The sequence below is a fragment of the Oncorhynchus tshawytscha genome, linkage group LG31 (genome assembly GCF_018296145.1).
Source record: "Oncorhynchus tshawytscha isolate Ot180627B linkage group LG31, Otsh_v2.0, whole genome shotgun sequence".
In the NCBI taxonomy this organism is placed as follows: Eukaryota; Metazoa; Chordata; class Actinopteri; order Salmoniformes; family Salmonidae; genus Oncorhynchus; species Oncorhynchus tshawytscha.
In genome coordinates this window covers 8,459,649-8,480,564 of record NC_056459.1, presented here as the reverse complement: position 1 = coordinate 8,480,564, position 20,916 = coordinate 8,459,649, and the positions used below count along the sequence as shown (strand labels likewise).

Below are 20,916 nucleotides of genomic sequence, written 5' to 3'. Positions count from 1 at the left end.
GCTCTCCCTCACCCTCCATTTTGCAAATCTGACCATAATTCTATCCTCCTGATTCCTGCTTACACGCAAAAATTAAGGCAGGGAGCACCAGTGACTCGGTCAATAAAAAAGTGGTCAAATGATGGCATTGAGGAGTACAACACATCAGTCATTGGCTTCATCAATAAGTGCATCGATGACGTCCCCACCACAGTGACTGTACGTACATACCCAAACCAGAAGCCATGGATTATAGGCAACATCCGCACTGAGCTAAAGGCTAGAGCTTCCGCTTTCAAGAGGCTGATGAGAAATCCCGTTATGCCCTCTGACAAACCATCAAACAGGCAAAGTGTCAATACAGGACTAAGATTGAATCGTACTACACTGGCTCCGACGCTCAACGGATGTGGCAGGGCTTGCAAACCATTACAGACTACGAAGAGAAGCACAGCCGAGAGCTGCCCAGTGACACGAGCCTACCAGACGAGCTAAACTACTTCTATGCTCGCTTCGAGGCAAATAACACGGAAAAATGCATGAGAGCACCAGCTGTTCCGGGCAACTGTGTGATTGCGCTCTCCGCAGCGGATGTAAGTAAGATCTTTAAACAAGTCAACATTCACAAGGCCGCAGGGCTAGACGGATTACAAGGACGTGTAATGCGAGCATGCGCTGACCAACTGGCAAGTGTCTTCACTGACAACCTCTTCAACCTCTTCCTGTCCGAGTCTGTAATAGCAACATGTTTTAAGCAGACCACCATAGTCCATGTGCCCAAGAACACTAAGGTAACCTGCCTAAATGACTACCGACCCATAGCACTCACGTCTGTAGCCATGAAGTGCTTTGAAAGGCTGGTCATGGCTCACATCAACACCATTATCCCAGAAACCCTAGACCCACTCCAATTTGCATACCACCCTAACAGCTCCACAGATGATGCAATCTCTATTGCACTCCACACTGCCCTTTCCCACCTGGACAAAAGGAACACCCATGTGAGAATGCTATTCATTGACTACAGCTCAGCGTTCAACACCATAGTGCCCTCAAAGCTCATCAATAAGCTAAGGCCCCTGGGACTAAACACCTCCCTCTGCAACTGGATCCTGGACTTCCTGACGGGCCGCCCCACAGGTGGTAAGGGTAGGTAACAGTCTAGAAGAAAAAGAAACGCACACCTATTTAGGCGAGGTGCTGGCTAGCGGAGTAGAAAACTTGAAAATAAAAGAGAGCCGCACACTCTTGGAGCTCAATGCAAAAATGTAATTACCAACGTATCGACAGCGAAGACAGCTTGGCTGTTGATGCGTTGGTAATAACATTTTTGCATCTGAGCTCCTAAAGGGTAGGTAACAACACATCTGCCACGCTGATCCTCAACACAGGGGCCCCTCAGTGTTGCGTGCTCAGTCCCCTCCTGTACTCCCTGTTCACACGCCCGGGCATGACTCCAACACCATCATTAAATTTGCCAATGACACAACAGTGGTAGGCCTGATTACCGACAACAACGAGACAGCCTATAGGGAGGAGGTCCGAGACCTGGCCGTGTGGTGCCAGGACAACAACCTCTCCCTCAACGTGATCAAGACTAAGGAGATGATTGTGGACTACAGGAAAAGGAGGACCGAGCACGCCCCCATTCTCATCGACGGGGCTGTAGTGGAGCAGGTTGAGAGCTTCAAGTTCCTTGGTGTCCACATCAACAACAAACTAACTTGGTCCAAGCACACCAAGAGAGTCGTGAAGAGGGCACGACAAAACCTATTCCCCATCAGGAGACTGAAAGGATTTGGCATGGGTCCTCAGATCCTCAAAAGGTTCTACAGCTGCACCATTGAGAGCATCCTGGTTGCATCAACGCTTGGTATGGCAACTGCTCAGCCTCCTCCCGCATGGTGCTACAGACGGTAGTGCGTAGAGCCCAGTACATCACTGGGGCCAAGCATCCTGCCATCCAGGACCTCTACCAGGTGGTGTCAAAGAAAGGCCCTAAAAACTGTCAGACTCCAGCCACCCTAGTCATAGACTGTTTTCTCAGCTACCACATGGCAAGCGGTACCGGAGCGCCAAGTCTAGTTCCAAGAGGCTTCTAAGCAGCTTCTTTCCCCAAGCCATACAACTCCTGAACATCTAATCAAATGGCTACCCAGACTATTTGCATTGCATTGCACATGGGTATGATGGTCATCTGAATCAGGGTTAGTTTGGCAGCTGGGGTAAAAGAGGAACGATTACGATAGAGGAAGCCAAGATTTAACCTTAGCCTGCAGCTTTGATATGTGCTGAGAGAAGGACAGTGTACCCTCTAGCCATCCTCCCAAGTATTTGTATGAGGTGACTACCTCAAGCGCTATACCTTCAGAGGTCACACCTGTGGGGAAAGGGGCATTCTTCTTACCAAACCACATGACCTTTGTTTTGGAGGTGTTCAGAACAAGGTTAAGGGCAGAGAAAGCTTGTTGGACACTAAGATGGCTTTGTTGTAGAACGTTTAACACAAAATCCAGGGAGGGGCCAGCTGAGTATAAGACTGTATCATCTGCATATAAATGGATGAGAAAGCTTTATACTGCCAGAGCTATGTTGTTGATGTAAATTGAGAAGAGTGTGGGGCCTTGGATTGAGCCTTGGAGTACACTCTTGGTGACAGGCAGTGGCTGAGACAGCAGATGTTCTGACTTTATACACTGCACTCTTTGAGAGAGGTCGTTTGCAAACTAGGCCAAAGACCCCTAAGAGACACCAATACTCCTTAGCTGGCCCACAGGAATGGAATGCTCAACCGTATCAAAAGCTTTGGCCAAGTCAAGAAAAATAGCAGCACAACATTGCTTAGAATCAAGGGCAATGCTGACACATCCATAACCTGAGCAGAAACCAGATTGCACACCAGAGAGAATACAATAGACATCAAGAAAGACAGTCAGTTGATTATTGACAAGTTTTTCCAACGCTTTTGATAAACAGGGCAAAATAGAAGGTGAGCATTTGATTGTCCCCAGCACAAGGCGCACCTGTGTAATGATCATGCTGTTTAATCAGCTTCTTGATTTTCCACACCTGTGAGGTTGATGGATTATTTTGGCAAAGGAGAAACGCTCACTAACAGGTATGTAAACTAATTTATTTCAGCTCATGAAACATGGGACCAACACTTTATATGTTGCATTTGATATTTTTGTTCAGTAGAGATATTGTAATTCTTAAAAGTCCAGGTAACAATTCAGTTTTTGTCTGCAAAATCAACCATGAAACAGCATTATCTGAGCCCTTTTTTAACATGTTGCCCTGCTCTTAATTGTATGGTAGAAGTAGGCTATTTGTCTCTCGGTCGTACACTTTGAACGTGTTCTGACTTTTAAAATCTCCAAAAATATTAAATGAATTCAGTAATGATTCATTTCTGACATTTTAGATGATGGGTGCCAGTGGATGAATCATTGGTTGCTCTCAAAATCACATATCAAAAGGTCAAACTCTCCCTGTCCTCCTGTGTATGTCTAGAAAATAGAGAACATGTTCTGCAATATTGCAAAGAAAGATATACATAAAAAGCATAAATTCACATGCACAAAGTACAGTTTTTAAATCTACTTTGAATGTATGTGCATCTGTGAACATTGTCATTAAAAAAAATATATATATATATTTTTTTTTTAAATGTACAATTATTTGTCCAAGGGGCTCGCAGTGGCAACACTGTAGTGAATATCCAAACAAAATTGTTTTATTCCCTCTTTCTTCTCTCATGTCAGATGGTCCTTCTCAGTGTTATTTTTCCTCCTTTCCCTCCCTGGCATTTTCGCTTTCATTCTCCTCCCCCCATTTCACTTTTTCCCTCTGATTCTACTCAAACGTCCTCATGATTTAATCAGGCTATGAGGATGCCCTGAGACTTAACCTTAACCTTAATGGTGAGAAGTCCTCTGTAATCTCTACTGCATTGAGGGAGGCGAGGCCCAGATGCTCCTTTCTCAGCCGATGAGGCCTGGGCGTGCGAACAGGAAATTTAATGTTGCTTTAATACTGATCAATCAGCCCACTCAAGGAGAGAACTGACAGTATGTATGTCATTGTTAAATGCATGAAGGTAAAATTGTTTTTTTATGACAACTCTGCATCGATGACTCCAAGTAATTGAACTAATGACAGATGTGCTGCCAGTACGTCACACATAAGTGACTTTTCCTCCAACCCCCTTCAATTCAGTAGTTCCCCTCTCACTTCTGCCCCTATCCTCCCCCCTTTCTCTTGGCCTCCAGATCAACTCCACAGTGTCCATGTCGGGGCTGCACGCGGTCAGCAGCTCGGACGACGTGAAGCCTCCGTTCGGGCTGGGGGGCCACAGCCCAGGGGGCCCCATGCTCTCCCAGAAGCGCCTGTGTGCCATCTGCGGCGACCGCTCCTCCGGTGAGTCCCAAATTGGCCACTAGACCCTATGCACTTGTGGTGGAGATTTTTGGAGAGAAATTGAATGGTGTAAGCAATATGGCAAATAATCCCACCCAGCCTGTGAGAAGACAAGTTGAACTATTTACTCTTCGCTCTTTAGGACAGGCTGGGGTGGGATTTTGATTTGGGATTGAGGGTCTGTCGGAGAGAGAAGCACATCTGGTGCAATATTCTTGGTTTATTAAAGGATTGTTCTGCCCGAAATTTGACAGGCGTTGAATGAAATTTAGTTAGGTAGTGTGTGTCGACTTTCTTTTCCCATGAATTTGGGATTGACACCCACAGATTTCTGCTGTGCATAGTGGGATCTACACAACAGATGGCATTGGCTACATGGACTTATACCACTTGAGGTATGGAAACATCAGATAACCCTTGATTTTGGGGTGAACTCCTCCTGTCCTCTTCATAGAACATTTTTAAAAAGCTGCATAAAATTTAAAAAACCAGCAGGGAATTGTTCTTCTTCTCTCCCTTGTCTGTGCGAAGCATTTACTAAAACGGACCGAAACACTTCATGCACTTTCATTGCCATCACACCTGAAGAACTATGTGCTGTAGGCTTTATGCCTGAATTATTGAAAGTGGTTTGTTACTGAAGTTACCTTCCCTCCTTTTTCTATCCCCCTCTTCCCTCCTTTTTCTATCCCCCTCTTCCCTCCTTTTTCTATCCCCCTCTTCCCTCCTTTTTCTATCCCCCTCTTCCCTCCTTTTTCTATCCCCCTCTTCCCTCTCTTTTTCTATCCCCCTCTTCCCTCCTTTTTCTATCCCCCTCTTCCCTCTCTTTTTCTATCCCCCTCTTCCCTCCTTTTTCTATCCCCCTCTTCCCTCCTTTTTCTATCCCCCTCTTCCCTCTCTTTCTGTCATGTCTTCTTACATTCCTCTTTCTTGTCTTTCTCTTCCTCTTTGTTTCTCTCTCTCTCTCTCTCTAGGTAAGCACTACGGAGTGTACAGCTGCGAAGGCTGCAAGGGTTTCTTCAAGCGCACGGTGCGCAAGGACCTGAGCTACACCTGCCGGGACAACAAGGACTGCCTGGTGGACAAGCGCCAGCGCAACCGCTGCCAGTACTGCCGCTACCAGAAGTGCCTGGCCTGTGGCATGAAGAGGGAAGGTAGGGGGGGGGTGGCAGTCTGCTGTCCTCAACTCGCGTTCAATATATCTTATTAAAAGGGCAACGCTATCACCAGGTAGGGTAAAGGCTTGACTGAGAGGGATGCAATGTGAGATCTAAAGAGCGAGACTGAGCAAGGGAGAGGAGAGGCTGATGGAAGAGGGAGGGAGACCCAGGATCCTTATTGAAATTGGGTCTGACTTGCTACAGTAAGAAAGTAGAAAGAAGATTGATGGGACAGCTTGTGTGTGGTCAGGTGGACCCTAACCGGAAAACCTCCACTCACCAACCGTCCTGCTGTATTAACATTGTACAGGCTACTTGCTATGAAACTATTTCAAATATCTGTTTTAAATCCACTGGAATCATTTATGTATAATAAAGATGTCTAAGAGCTGTTAAGATTTGATTAGAATATTGTAATATACATTTCTGAGGGGGGATTATTGATTGCACTCAAAGGGGATGGAAAGAGCGAGAAAAGGAGGTGGAGAGAGGGGGATGGAGAGCCTTGTAAACACTAACCCCTGCCCCCCTCTCTCTCCCCTCTTGTTTCCTCTCGTTTTCTCTCTCCCTCTCCCTTCTTCTGTAGTGGTCCAAGATGAACGACAGAGATGTAAGGAGGAAAGAGGGAGGGAAGGAGTGATGTGTGAGAAACAATATTTTATGATGTTTTGATGGCCCATTTCTGTGTGAGGTACGTTGCAGAATGTATTGTTGGTATGAAACAGGTCTGAAACTCAAATTATCAGGCGCAAAGTAAGCCTTATGGCCCTGCTACACTATAGCCATCAGTCGTCCGGCATTGCCGTCAGCCGTTGAGGGAATGGTTCCTTTTAAATCAATGAAAGCTGCTTCACCCCCCGTGTTGCACTCACGTTGCATCACATCCAATGTCAGCGTCCAAGCTCAAGAATCGCAGAGGTTCAATACTTGGCGTTCACTCTATCTTGTGATTTCGAGTAATGAGAAATAAAGTTGATTTTGGTTGCATATGGCCTCGACTATACATCACTGGTTATTGTACAAAGATTTATGAATTCAAGAAGCTAATAAACTCAGCAAAAAAAGAAACTTCCCTTTTGCAGGACCCTGTCTTTCAAAGATCATTCGTAAAAATGCAAATAACTTTACAGATCTTCATTGTAAAGCGTTTAAACACTTTCCCATGCTTGTTCAATGAACCATAAACCTGTGGAATGGTCGTTAAGACACTAACAGCTTACAGACAGTATGCAATTAAGGTCACAGTTATGAAAACTTAGGACACTATAGAGGTCTTTCTACTGACTCTGAAAAACGGCAAAAGTAAGATGCCCAGGGTCCCTGCTCATCTGTGTTAACGTGCCTTAGGCATGCTGCAAGGAGGCATGAGGACTGCAGATATGGCCAGGACAATAAATTGTCGGGACTGTGAGACGCCTAAGACAGCGCTACAGGGAGACAGGACGGACAGCTGCTCATCCTGGCAGTGGCAGACCATGTGTAACAACACCTGCACAGGATCGGTACATCTGAACATCACACCTGCGGGACAGGTACAGGATGGCAACAACAACTGCCCGAGTTACACCAGGAACGCACAATCCCTCAATCAGTGCTCAGACTGTCCACAATAGGCTGAGAGAGGCAGACTGAGGGCTTTGTAGGCCTGTTGTAAGGCAGGTCCTCAACAGACATCACTGGCAACAACGTCGCCTATGGGCACAAACCCACCGTTGCTGGACCAGACAGGACTGGCAAAAAGTGCTCTTCACTGACGAGTCGCGGTTTTGTCTCACCAGGGGTGATTGTCGGATTCGCGTTTATCGTTGAAGGAATGAGAGTTACACCGAGGCCTGTACTCTGGAGCGGGATCGATTTGGAGGTGGAGGGTCCGTCATGGTCTGGGGCGGTGTGTCACAACATCATCAGACTGAGCTTGTTGTCACTGCAGGCAATCTCAACACTGTGCCTTACAAGGAAGACGTCCTCCTCCCTCAAGTGGTACCCTTCCTGCAGGCTCATCCAGACATGACCCTCCAGCATGACAATGCCACCAGCCATACTGCTCGTTCTGTGCATGATTTCCTGCAAGACAGGAATGTCAGTGTTCTGCCATGGCCAGCGAAGAGCCCGGATCTCAATCCCATTGAGCATGTCTGGGACCTGTTGGATCGGAGGGTGAGGGCTAGGTCCATTCCCCCCAGAAGTGTCCGGGTACTTGCAGGTGCCTTGGTGGAAGAGTGGGGTGACATCTCACAGCAAGAACTGGCAAATCTGGTGCAGTTCATGAGGATGAGATGCACTGCAGTACTTAATACAGCTGGTGGCCACACCAGATACTTTTGATTTTGACCCCCCCTTTGTTCAGGGACAAATTATTCAATTTCTGTTAGTCACATGTCTGTGGAACTTGTTCAGTTTATGTCTCAGTTGTTGAATCTTGTTTTGTTCATACAAATATTTACACATGTTAAGTTGGCTGAAAATAAACGCAGTTGACAGTGAGAGGACGTTTCTTTTTTTGCTGAGATTAGCTAGCTAGCTACATTGACCAGCTGGGTTCACAAGTTAAACAAAAGCAACTTGTGTAATTACACAATAATTTAGTACAACCACTAGCAACAATGTGCTTGTAGCAGGAACAACATCACATTGACACAACGCTAATGGCAAAGCAGTGCAACGCTTCTAGTGGAGCGGAAGTGTTAGTGTTGTCAGTATTACTGACATTGTGGTTTTTGTGGTCTGGTGTGACTCCAAAGATATAACTTGTAATGTGCCATAGGAAGAAACCTTTTTGTGGGTTGATTCTAATTGGAAAATCCTCTTGAGGGCTGATGGAAATCAGATATCAGTTTTGGGGCCATAAGAAAGCAGCTTGCGAGCCTGATGTGACCCCCAAGCCTTGAGTTTGAGACCCCTGGTGTGAAAGGTGAAGAAAGCATTGTTGTTTAAACTAACCAGGAAATGTACATATCTGTGTATCTCGCTCTCTCTTTTTCACTACCTGTCATTCTTTATTCTCTGCTTTACTTACATTCCCCTCTTTCTCCACTTTTTTTCTTGGTCTCTTTATCTTTTTTCCCTATTTCTCCTCCCTTTTTATTTCCCCTCCCTTATCTCTCACCTTTCTCTTTTTTTCTTCACTTTGCTTCCCATTTGCTCTCTCCATCACTCTACCTTTTCCTGCCCTTTCTTCCTCTTTTCACCATCTGTCCTACTCCCTCCCTTTCTTTCCCCTCTCACCCTCCATCCCCTCCTGTGCTTTTCTCCTCCTCGCTCTGCCGACTCTCTTCCTCTCCTTCCCTCGGCCCTTCCTGTGCCCCTGTAGCCGTGCAGGAAGAGCGCCAGAGGAACAAGGAGCGGGAGAGTGAGGCGGAGTCGACCAGCGCCGTCAACGAGGAGATGCCCGTGGAAAAGATCCTGGAGGCCGAGATGGCCGTAGAGCAGAAGACCGAGGTGCATGCCGACGGGACCTCCGAGGGCAGCTCGGTAAATGTGTGTGTGTGTTTCTGTGTGTGACCCACCATCTGGCCCTGCGATGCACACATACCAATTTCTCTTATTTCGTTCCTCACACTGTCTATTTCTAGACATGGGATTGTGCAACTGCACCAACAATTTATTGTGATACAGTAGATTCTGAGACCACAGACCCACTTTTAAAAAATGTGATCCAAAGGCCTGTAGTCTCTATTTTGTACCCTATGTTGAAGCCAGTCTCTCTCCCTCTGTTTCTCTCTCCAGCCCAACGACCCGGTCACCAACATTTGCCAGGCTGCAGACAAGCAGCTGTTTACCCTGGTGGAGTGGGCCAAGAGGGTCCCCCACTTCTCTGAGCTGGCCCTGGACGACCAGGTCATCCTGCTACGCGCCGGTACGTTCAAAAAGCCTTCGCCTTTCATGTTCATTGCCACCAAATGGAAGAAAGCAAATTGAAGCAGGGAGGAATACCTGGACATATCCAATAAAAAGTTTGTTTTCCATTGAAAAAGTTGATTTCCTGCACCCTAATGAGCACGGCCCTGCTCAGCTTTGACCTCATTAAAACACAGCCGTACATGGATAGGCTGATAACCCTGTCTCTCTCCTCGTGGACTATCTTTTATAATACAGTAGCCTCACATTTTGACCAGATACAATTCTATTTTACAGTAAACAAATTGACAACAAACTTTCAGCACACTTATAGGGAAGGATGACACATGCACGGCACTTACACAAATGACTGATTGGCTGAGAAAAAAAAAATGTAAATGGTGGGGGCTGTTTTGCTAGACTTCAGTGCAGCTTTTGACATTATTGATCATAGTTTGCTGCTGGATAAACGTATGTGTTCTGGCTTTACACCCCCTGCTATATTGTGGATAAAGAGTTACCTGTCTAACAGAACAGAGGGTGCTCTTTAATGGAAGCCTCTCCAACATAATCCAGGCAGAATCAGGAATTCCCCATGGCAGCTGTCTAGGCCCGTTACTGGCCTTGAGTAAGGTTAGTGTCTATGTATGTGGATGACTCAACACTATACACATCAGCTACTACAGTGAGGGAAATTACTGCAACACTTAACAAAGCGCTTCAGTCAGTTTCAGAATGGGTGGCAAGAAATAAGTCAGTCCTAAATATTTCAAAAACTAAAAGCGTTGTATTTGGGACAAATCATTCACTAAACCAATCAACTAAATCTTGTAATTAATAATGTCGAAATTGAGCAAGTTGAGGTGATTAAACTGCTTGGAATAACCCTGGATTATACACTCATGGTCAAAACATGTTGATGCAACAGTAGCTAAGATGGGGAGAAGTCTGTCCATGATAAAGTGCTACTCTGCCTTCTTAAGAATGCTATAAACAAGGCAGGTCCTCAGAGTTGTGAACTCAGTCACATGACTTGGACTCGAGTCTGATTTGATGACTTGAGACTCAACCTGATAGAAAATAAAATAACTTGAGACTTGACTTGGAGCCTCAAGACTCTGGACTCAACTTTGACTGATGACTTGATATTATCTGGCCAGGTTTTGTAATGTTTTGTCACTCATTTTGTGACACAGAGTCTCCGTAGATTAGTCACGCAGCCAGAGACAGTAGTCGCCGCATCGCACTTGTTTAAAAAAATATATATATATTAAAAAAAAACACATGTAAGTTGATTGTTTAGTGAAACGCAAACTCTGCACTCTGATTACACCAGCATACTGTCAATCAACACAGTTCGGATGAGCTGGCGAGCAGATTGCTAATTTGCTGTAAACGTCAAATTATAGGGAGAGAGAATTGCCATAATAAATAAATATGCAACTTCAAAAATGTTTTGCCATCAAAAATATGAACTGTTTACTTTGCAAGCTCCCCAGCAATGGGGCAACAATTACTAGCATAGCTCTATTGGTCTTTTAGTATGTGGGCCTAACAATTGCTTGAAATGGATCATTTACTTATGAAGCGTGCATTTGGAATTGGATGTTAAAATGTATTATTACTGTGTGACGAAGACTCACGAAGAGTGGCTTTTCTCTTGTTGAAATGTTTCCTGTTGCTTTCACACTTTTAAATGCATAGGCCCTATGTGGTCAATGTACAGTGCCTTTGGAAAATAATTCAGACCCCTTGACTTTTAACACATGTTGTTACGTTACAGCCTTATTCTAATATTCTTTTTTTTAAATGGCCCTCATCAATTTACACACAATACTCCATAATGTCAAAGAGAAAACTTTTTTTGTTTGTTGCTAAAATGTAAATAAATAAAAAACGGAAATATTAAATTTACATGAGTATTCACAGCCTTTACTCAGTACTTTGTTGAAGCACCTTTGGCAGCGATTACAGCATCAAGTCTTCTTAGGTATGATGCTACAAGCTTGGCACACCTGTTTTTGGGGAGTTTCTCCCATTCTTCTCTGCAGATCCTCTTACGCTCTGTCAGGTTGGATGGGAAGCGTTGCTGTCCAGTTATTTTCAGGTCTCTCCAGAGATGTTCGATCGGGTTCGAGTCTGGCTCAGGCTGGGCCACTCAAGGTCATTCAGAGACTTGTCCCGAAGCCACTCCTGCATTGTTTTGGCTGTGTGCTTAGGGTCGTTGTCCTGTTGGAAGGTGAACCTTCGTGCCCAGTCTGAGGTCCTGAGCACTCTGGAGTAGGTTTTCATCAAGGATCTCTCTGTACTTTTCTCCGTTCATCTTTCCCTCAATCCTGACTAGTCTCCCAGTCCCTGCTGCTGAAAAACCTCCCAACAGCATGATGCTGCCACCACCATGCTTCCTGATTGCTCAGTTTGGCCGGGCGGCCAGTTCTAGGAAGAGTCTTGGTGGTTCCAAACTTCTTCCATTTAAGAATGATGGAGACCGCTGTGTGTTTGGGGACCTTCAATGCAGTAGACATTTTTTCCCCAGATCTGTGCGTCAACACTGTCCTGTCTCGGAGTTCTACGGACAATTCTTTTGACCTCATCCCTCGGTTTTTGCTCTGACATGCACTGTCAACTGTGGGACCTTATATAGACAGGTGTGTGCCTTTCCAAATCATGTCCAATCAATTGAATTTACAGTTGGACTCCAATCAAGTTGTAGAAACATCTCAAGGATGATCAATGGAAAACAGGATGCACCTGAGCTCAATTTCGAGTCTCATAGCAAAGGGTCTGAATACTTATGTAAATAAGGTATTTCTTTATTTTTCGCTTTGTCATTATGGGGTATTGTGTGTAGATTGCTGAGTTTTTATTTTGTATTTAATCCATTTTAGAATAAGGCTGTAACGTTTCAAAATGTGGAAAAGGTCTGAATACTTTTCGAAGGCGCTGTATATTCCATTTAATAGTAAAGTCATTAATAGCGTTTCATCATTCCGTCCCATTTCTTGCAACACGTTGACATTTCTGTTTCATGTTTGATTGGCCTACAACACATTTTCATTTAGCCAACCATTTCTTACCCTGCTCTGAGCAGGCAGTGCACTTTATAGTGAGCATGAACGTTCGCAAGACTCATGAGGTAGAAGTTCTGTTTACTTAATTAAATATATGGTTTCCTTTGTTCATATTTTCCTGGTCATGTCAGAGTTCGTTGTGTCTGTGTCCTATATTTCTGTCATTTCTGTTGTGCGTAATTGGAGCGCACGCGCCTCGGAGCGCATGGAACGCTTTGGAGTTGAATAAGAGAGAATGATTGTTCCATGTATGCGTGGGTTTGAAATAGTATTAAATCTGATTAAGACGATTGTAACAATTGATGTGGAAATGGCCTTTTACATTGTAGAATCAGTTGATTGGTTGTAATTGCCAGTTGGGTAATTGTATGGTCCTGGGAGCCAAGTTCATATATAAATGTAGGCCTACCTGTTTGAGCTCCTGTTAGACAGATTACATTTGGTTTCTCCAGGAGAGGCTGCACAGTCTTGCCCTCTGCCTGTGTCTGTTAATATAGAGCAGGTTAAGCCTGATACAGGGACCGGGGCTATTTCTTTTGGGCTATTGCCCGTGTATATTTGGTAAATCTACTTGTATATTTGGTATGATATGGAGCTTTCACCATTGGATCTCCAAGACCTATAAATAAATCTACACTCTGAGCAGTCAACCTGCCTTGCCTTCTGCTGATTTCATGCCTGCTACAAGGTCCCTATTTTACAATTACATAGTCAAAATGTGTTGTAGACAAAATAATGAAAATGGCTGTCTGGTAGCCTCAATAAATAGACAAAGTTGTTGCTTGTATATACAGTGGGGAGAACAAGTATTTGATACACTGCCGATTTTGCAGGTTTTCCTACATACAAAGCATGTAGAGGTCTGTAATTTTTATCATAGGTACACTTCAACTGTGAGAGACGGAATCTAAAACAAAAATCCATAAAATCACATTGTATGATTTTTAAGTAATTAATTTGCATTGAATTGCATGACATAAGTATTTGATACATCAGAAAAGCAGAAGTTAATATGTGGTACAGAAACCTTTGTTTGCAATTACAGAGATCATACGTTTCCTGTAGTTCTTGACCAGGTTTGCACACATTGCAGCAGGGATTTTGGCCCACTCCTCCCTACAGACCTTCTCCAGATCCTTCAGGTTTCGGGGCTGCCGCTGGGCAATACGGGCTTTCAGCTCCCTCCAAAGATTTTCTATTGGGTTCAGGTCTGGAGACTGGCTAGGCCACTCCAGGACCTTGAGATGCTTCTTACGGAGCCACTCCTTAGTTGCCCTGGCTGTGTGTTTCGGGTCGTTGTCATGCTGGAAGACCCAGCCACGACCCATCTTCAATGCTCTTACTGAGGGAAGAGGTTGTTGGCCAAGATCTCGCGATACATGGCCCCATCCATCCTCCCCTCAATACGGTGCAGTCATCCTGTCCCCTTTGCAGAAAAGCATCCCCAAAGAATGTTTCCACCTCCCATGTTTCACGGTTGGGATGGTGTTCTTGGGGTTGTACTCATCCTTCTTTGTCCAAACATGGCGAGTGGAGTTTAGACCAAAAAGCTCTATTTTTGTCTCATCAGACCACATGACCTTCTCCCATTCCTCCTCTGGATCATCCAGATGGTCATTGGCAAACTTCAGACGGGCCTGGACATGCGCTGGCTTGAGCAGGGGGACCTTGCGTGCGCTGCAGGATTTTAATCTACGACGGCGTAGTGTGTTACTAATGGTTTTCTTTGAGACTGTGGTCCCAGCTCTCTTCAGGTCATTGACCAGGTCCTGCCGTGTAGTTCTGGGCTGATCCCTCACCTAACTCATGATCATTGATGCCCCACGAAGTGAGATCTTGCATGGAGCCCCAGACCGAGGGTGATTGACCGTCATCTTGAACTTCTTCCATTTTCTAATAATTGCGCCAACAGTGGTTGCCTTCTCACCAAGCTGCTTGCCTATTGTCCTGTAGCCCATCCCAGCCTTGTGCAGGTCTATAATTTAACCCTGATGTCCTTACACAGCTCTCTGGTCTTGGCCATTGTGGAGAGGTTGGAGTCTGTTTGATTGAGTGTGTGGACATGTGTCTTTTATACAGGTAACGAGTTCAAACGGGTGCAGTTAATACAGGTAATGAGTGGAGAACAGGAGGGCTTCTTAAAGAAAAACTAACAGGTCTGTGAGAGCCGGAATTCTTACTGGTTGGTAGGTGATCAAATACTTATGTCATGCAATAAAATGCAAATTAATTACTTAAAAATCATATTTTCTGGATTTTTGTTTTAGATTCCGTCTCTCACAGTTGAAGTGTACCTTGATCAATATTACAGACCTCTGCATGCTTTGTGAGTAGGAAAACCTGCAAAATCGGCAGTGTATCAAATACTTGTTCTCCCCACTGTATTTTTTATTTTTTTACTTGACTTAAAAAACATGACTCAACTTGATTTGCTCTTAGAATGCACGACTTGGACTTGACTCGAGTCTTGACTTGAGACTCGGACCTTGTGACTTGAGACTTGCTCGGGACTCGAATAATAGTGATTTGTTCCCAACTCTGCAGGTCCTACGGCCCTGGTTTTGTCACACCTGGACTTACTGTCCAGTCGTGTGGTCAGGTGCCACTTGTTATGAAATGCAAAGTCATGTAATATTTTTAATTGTATATAACTGCCTTGATGTTGCTGGACCCCAGGAAGAGTAGCTGCTACCTTGGCAGCAGCATATGGGGATCCTTCACAAATACATGGATGACCCGGTCTCTCTCTTCTCTCCAGGTTGGAACGAGCTGCTGATTGCCTCCTTCTCTCACCGCTCCATCAGCGTGAAAGATGGCATCCTACTGGCCACCGGCCTGCATGTGCACAGGAACAGCGCCCACAGCGCTGGCGTTGGAGCCATCTTCGACAGGTAACAGGCACACACACACACGTGCGATGGACCTCAGTGAAGGACATAGAAGCAACCTTTTGCATGTTCATTTTCAAAGAGAAGGTCATAAACTTCAGGGAGAAAGATTGAAAAAAAAGTGCCTCTGAATGATTAAAGCGTTCTTCATTGGTTTAAACAATAAATGTCTAGTGTTTTTGTAATGGCCATTTTGTTTTATTTGATCATACACGCCGTCATATATTCACTTTACCATACATGTGTTTGTAAAACATAACTTCCAGTCATAGGAATCCATTGAAGCATTGAAATGGTGTCCAATTATGCCTGTTGCAGTTTACTGTTCATTAAATGTCCGTTTCTCTTTGGAGTCCAGATGCTTTGTTGAAATGAGCTGAATTATTTTCATGACTGAAGGGAGATTGGAGAACGTTGCACTTTTTTTCCCAGGGTTCTGCTGGCTGCGTGTCTGGCTCTGACTAGCTGAGCCTTTACTGCTTTGTCTGCCTCTAGAATGACACAGCGTGCCAGGACGCTGGCGACTAATGCTTCATGTAGACGTCGCCCTTGATTTCACTAGGATACCCCCACCCCCCACCCCCACCCCCTCACAGCCACACATTCATCTATTCTGTTTTACATTGGCAGATGTCAGTATTTTATTCAGTAGAATGGCACCTGTCTTGAGTAAAATCCTGCGCTCATCGCAGCTCTCAAGGAACAGCGGTGCCCTCCCCAACTCAGTAGAGTCATCACATGGTGTGAATTCATTGTTTATTACACAGTAACCTACATTTTTATGAATAGTTCATAAGCTGCAAGACTCCCAATTCCCGCAGGAATTTAAGCATATCTTGGATTAACCGGTTGCAGGCTTTTGTTTCAGATTCATCGCAATCTAGAACTCCTTGTGGTCCAGTGAATGTTATTTTATTTTATTTTTGTTGACATTTCTCAATTCTCATGTTTTTATCCTCAATTCTCTTTTTTTGTTTGATTCATTACAATATTATTTTCTTTGCATTCTTTTATGATTTATGCAAAATCGATTGAATTAACATGATTAAACTGCCCTGATCATATTACTGCATTGTTCCTTTGATGCCTATTTATTACGCTCCTCTATTTTCCTAATCTTCTGCTCTACTGTCATTGGCTCATGCTAATACACATAACCCTTTTTGTGCTGATTTGGATAAACCAGTTGCATTTAGAATTTTTTAAATGATGCGTACTTACCCAGGAAGTTGTATATGACAATTATTGAGGGTACAAGGAAGTATGCCTAAAACACTACAGTAGTTAAGTTAAGCAGAGGTCTTGGGTAATACTGCATAGAACTATTTATCTTGTTTCAATCTGACCCAATAGGAACGTTTTCTCCTCGAGATCTTGTCTCTGCTCAAATGTCTCAGATCTATTTGTTGCTGTGTTACATTGTCATATCTTTGTATTTTTGTCATTCCTCAAGCTTTACTTCCTGTAGTTTTGGTGCTTTTATTCCTGTAGTTTTAGTGCTTTACTTCCTGTAGTTTTAGTGCTATCTTAAACCTTTTCATCAGGTCAAGTCTCCATCAACAAGAGCCTGTAGCCTGTTACTCCCAGAAGTGGAACCGGGCACCAAAATGCACTGCAGAGTCTAACTTACCTGTTCCTCTGGGCCCAAACCAACGCAGGGGGGACAATGTAATAACAATGTAACTGTGTAATAACATTGTAATAACACATTGTAATTGCATACACAGGGAGAGTGCGCACAATGCAGAGGTTGGGGCCATATTTGACAGGTAATGACATCACTACACACCCACCTTCCCCTATCAACAACAAACAAAACATATAACGCCACCCCCCCCCCCAAAAAAAAAAGTTGTTGAGAATGAGCGAATCTGGCAAAGAAAGTGCTGTAATATGCCCAGGTAAAAGAGCGGGTCGTGTGTATCTTGTCCGCACGTGTTTCCAGTGAGTGTTGTGTTCTGTTTCTCCTCTTTTCTGTCGGACCTTAGGCTCGACTGGTCGCTGGCGCAGCGTCAACAAAACGCAGGCTGCTTACTTTCCTCCCTTTGTGTTCCTTCTCTCCTTATTGAGCTATTACACTACCCAACATTATTGCGATGTGCCGTAGTCTATAAATACGTGGTGGTTTGCGCTATTGCTTTGTTGCAATTTCTATCATTCACAAGGTTACGTGTGGATTGTGTGTAAAGTGTAAATACAACGTGTAAAGAGGATGTTAGACTTGTATCCCAGCCCCCCCTGCCCTTGTTAGTTTCTCTATTGGACTGCTGCATTGTTGAGTGGAACTGGGGTGAACCCTAGAGAAGATGCTAACCCATCTCCTCCTGCTCTCTCGTCCCTCTTCCACACCACCTTCTCCTCGACCCCGGTTGTAGAGTTCTCACTGAGCTAGTCAGTAAGATGAGAGACATGCAGATGGACAAGACCGAGCTCGGGTGCCTCCGAGCCATCATCCTCTTCAACCCGGGTAATGATTTGAGACAAGATAAGCCATTTCATCCCAGATATAGCATGATGTCAGGAAGAATCACACGTTAATTCATCTCAGTGCTATAATGCCGGTGTTTGTTCCTGCGTTCAGATGCCAAGGGCCTGTCCAGCTCCAGTGAAGTGGAATTGCTGAGGGAGAAGGTGTACGCATCGCTGGAGTCCTATTGTAAACAGAGATACCCTGACCAGCAGGGCAGGTACAAGAGAAACACACAGACATACTATAGCCCTTATCCACACAATACTCCCACATCACCGTCATGATTGACCTCACTCGTTCTCCCCCATCGCCCCCAGGTTCGCTAAGCTCCTCCTCCGGCTGCCAGCGCTACGCTCCATTGGCCTGAAGTGCCTGGAGCACCTGTTCTTCTTCAAGCTGATTGGTGACACCCCTATCGACACATTCCTCATGGAGATGCTGGAGGCGCCCCACCAGCTGACCTAGGAACCAGGTTCTGCTCTGGTCCATCAGGGATTCTAGTTCTGGCACCCTGGTTCTGGGACTTCACCATGTCTGCTGGTTTTTGACGTCCCACTCACACAAACCCCACAACCCCTTCTTCACTCATTAAATCCCCCCCAAGCTGATACAGCTCTCCAAAAGACCATATGCTGTCAAAAACAAACACACTTTCCAACACACACACAGAAACACATACTTTTTTCACAGTAGGGGTTAAGACACATGGAAATATCTCATTTTTAACCCCAAGTTTTATCATGAGTTAGCCTTCAGTTTGTAGCCTTCAGTTTGTAGCCTTCAGCTTTGTGTGTAAACGCTTCTGCGATATCCGGTAGACCTCTTAGCTTCTTGTGGGGTTCGTAGGTTATTCAGATACATTGCTGTACGCATAGATATGACGAGTGGCTTACTCCCCCTTTGGTTTTACTCTTGGGTTTACCCCAAACCTGTCGTAATCAGGTGTGTAATATTTCAATCAAGTCTCCCAACTTTTCCAGCTTCTATTGGTCGGGACACAACCAACGGAGGCAGACGCACCCCTCTCAGTTCACCAATCCGAATGTGATTTGAATACTATGCTTTATTCACGCTGAAATGCGCTGAATTTGTTTTGAAGTACTGTACTCATAAAATGAGACTTTTTTAAGGCATTGAAATCCAGGGAGGGGGCACTTTGATTGGCCCTTCTTAAAGCTCACACCAGGCTTTCAAAGAAATAAAGTGACTTATAGGATGTTTTCTTTTGTTTCTTTGTGGTGTTTGGTCTTCAAGTCCAAACAAGGGCCATTGGGCACAGAAAGTGCAACCTTGTTCAAGAGCACTGCGTTCATTGGTGCTGTTGTAGATCTTTCTTTTGTTTCATGCCCTATCCTTGCTAATGTTCATTTTTTGCACTCTGAAACATTACTGTGTAAGTAAACATTTAGCAGAAATCCTTCTGCCCATCTTTAAGAAACTGGGGGCGATCACAACACACACGTCATCGAACGAACCCGCTCCCCATCTTTCATCATATGTCTTCTTAAGAACCAATATGTTAATGGGGGTGCTTCATTCTGTGGAATGGCCGTCCGTTCTAAGAAAACCAGGATATCATTGGATATCTTGTTCTATTGGCCTACAATACCACTACAAACCCCCCTTCTGAATCCTCCGCTTGTATCATTCAGTGCTTGCAACCTCTTTCTGTTAACTTTTTACAATCTGTAAATAAGATGACACATCTACTCCTTCACTAGAGTACGATTGGGCGATCCCAGTCGATGCATACAGTAGGGAAGACACAGGCGTTAGCGAGCATATTAATACCCACACACAACAAAAAGTATGCACCGATAGCACTAGTTACAGTATGAACAGCTATTGTACACATTCAACATGTACTGTAAAAAAAAAACTTTAAGGGTTTTACTTTAAAACTTTAAGGGTTTTACCAATAGACTGGATTTTAAGCTTGAAAAACCCACCTAATTGTCACTGACTAGAAGGTTGCTAGTAGTTGTACTAGTAGTTGTGATGGTATTCTTTCGGGCAACTGTCGGCAGTGTCACGGGCAGGGCGATAGACCCCGGCCCCTTAGGCTGACTAGCCTCAGACGATACTTCCTGTTTAGCATGGAGCTGATTGGCAGGCTTCAGCAGATGTAATGTGTGGTCTGCTTACGCAAAGCTATGCACCAGGGGCTGATTCAGCTCCCCATAACAGAAATGGATGTCAACACATTAGATACAAACAAAGCATCATTACACACAACATAAGCAATATCGGTGGATGCATAAAGAATGAGACCATATACAGTGGCTTGCGAAAGTATTCACCCCCCTTGGCATTTTTCCTATTTTGTTGCCTTACAATCTGGAATTAAAATAGATTTTGGGGGGGTTTGTATCATTTGATTTACTTACACAACATGCCTACCACTTTGAAGATGCAAAATATTTTGTCTTGTGAAACAAACAAGAAATAAGACAAAAAAAAAACAGAAAGCTTGAGCATGCATAACTATTCACCCCCCAAAGTCAATACTTTGTAAAGCCACCTTTTGCAGCAATTACAGCTGCAAGTCTCTTGGGGTATGTATCTATAAGCTTGGCACATCTAGCCCCTGGGATTTTTGCCCATTCTTCAAGGCAAAACTGCTCCAGCTCCTTCAAGTTGGATGGGTTCCACTGGTGTACAGCAATATTTAAGTCATACCACAGATTCTCAATTGGACTGAGGTCTGAGCATTGACTAGGCCATTCCAATACATTTAAATGTTTCCCCTTAAACCACTCAAGTGTTGCTTTAGCAGTATGCTTAGGGTCATTGCCCTGCTGGAAGGTGAACCTCTATCCCAGTCTCAAATCTCTGAAAGACTGAAACAGGTTTTCCTCAAGAATTTCCCTTTATTTAGCACCATCCATCATTCCTTCACTTCTGACCAGTTTCCCAGTCCCTGCCGATGAAAAACATCCCCACATCATGATGCTGCCACCAGCATGCATCACTGTGGGGATGGTATTCTCGGGGTGATGCGAGGTGTTGGGTTTGCGTCAGACGTAGCGTTTTCCTTGATGGCCAAAAAGCTCAATTTTAGTTTCATCTGACCAGAGTACCCTCTTCCATAT

General features: G+C 44.5%; 1 protein-coding gene across 10 annotated transcripts in view; it reads left to right on the top strand.

The window, feature by feature from the left end:
- The window catches only part of LOC112229800 (retinoic acid receptor RXR-beta-A), a 34,113-nt gene extending 15,069 nt beyond the window's left edge, over nucleotides 1-19,044 (top strand). Inside the window, exons 4-13 of one of the 10 annotated variants that reach the window (XM_024395851.2) lie at nucleotides 4,251-4,398; nucleotides 5,373-5,552; nucleotides 6,145-6,201; nucleotides 8,869-9,035; nucleotides 9,285-9,414; nucleotides 15,225-15,357; nucleotides 17,082-17,123; nucleotides 17,730-17,821; nucleotides 17,936-18,041; nucleotides 18,142-19,044. In XM_024395851.2, coding sequence (XP_024251619.1) covers nucleotides 4,251-4,398; nucleotides 5,373-5,552; nucleotides 6,145-6,201; nucleotides 8,869-9,035; nucleotides 9,285-9,414; nucleotides 15,225-15,357; nucleotides 17,082-17,123; nucleotides 17,730-17,821; nucleotides 17,936-18,041; nucleotides 18,142-18,289 — 1,203 coding nt within the window. In that variant the 3' untranslated portion in view covers nucleotides 18,290-19,044. The remainder of the gene's footprint in view (nucleotides 1-4,250; nucleotides 4,399-5,372; nucleotides 5,553-6,144; nucleotides 6,202-8,868; nucleotides 9,036-9,284; nucleotides 9,415-15,224; nucleotides 15,358-17,081; nucleotides 17,124-17,729; nucleotides 17,822-17,935; nucleotides 18,042-18,141) is intronic. The other 9 variants (XM_024395853.2, XM_024395852.2, XM_024395854.2 and 6 more) reach the window with 9 other exon arrangements.
- The last annotated feature ends 1,872 nt before the right edge of the window (nucleotides 19,045-20,916 follow it).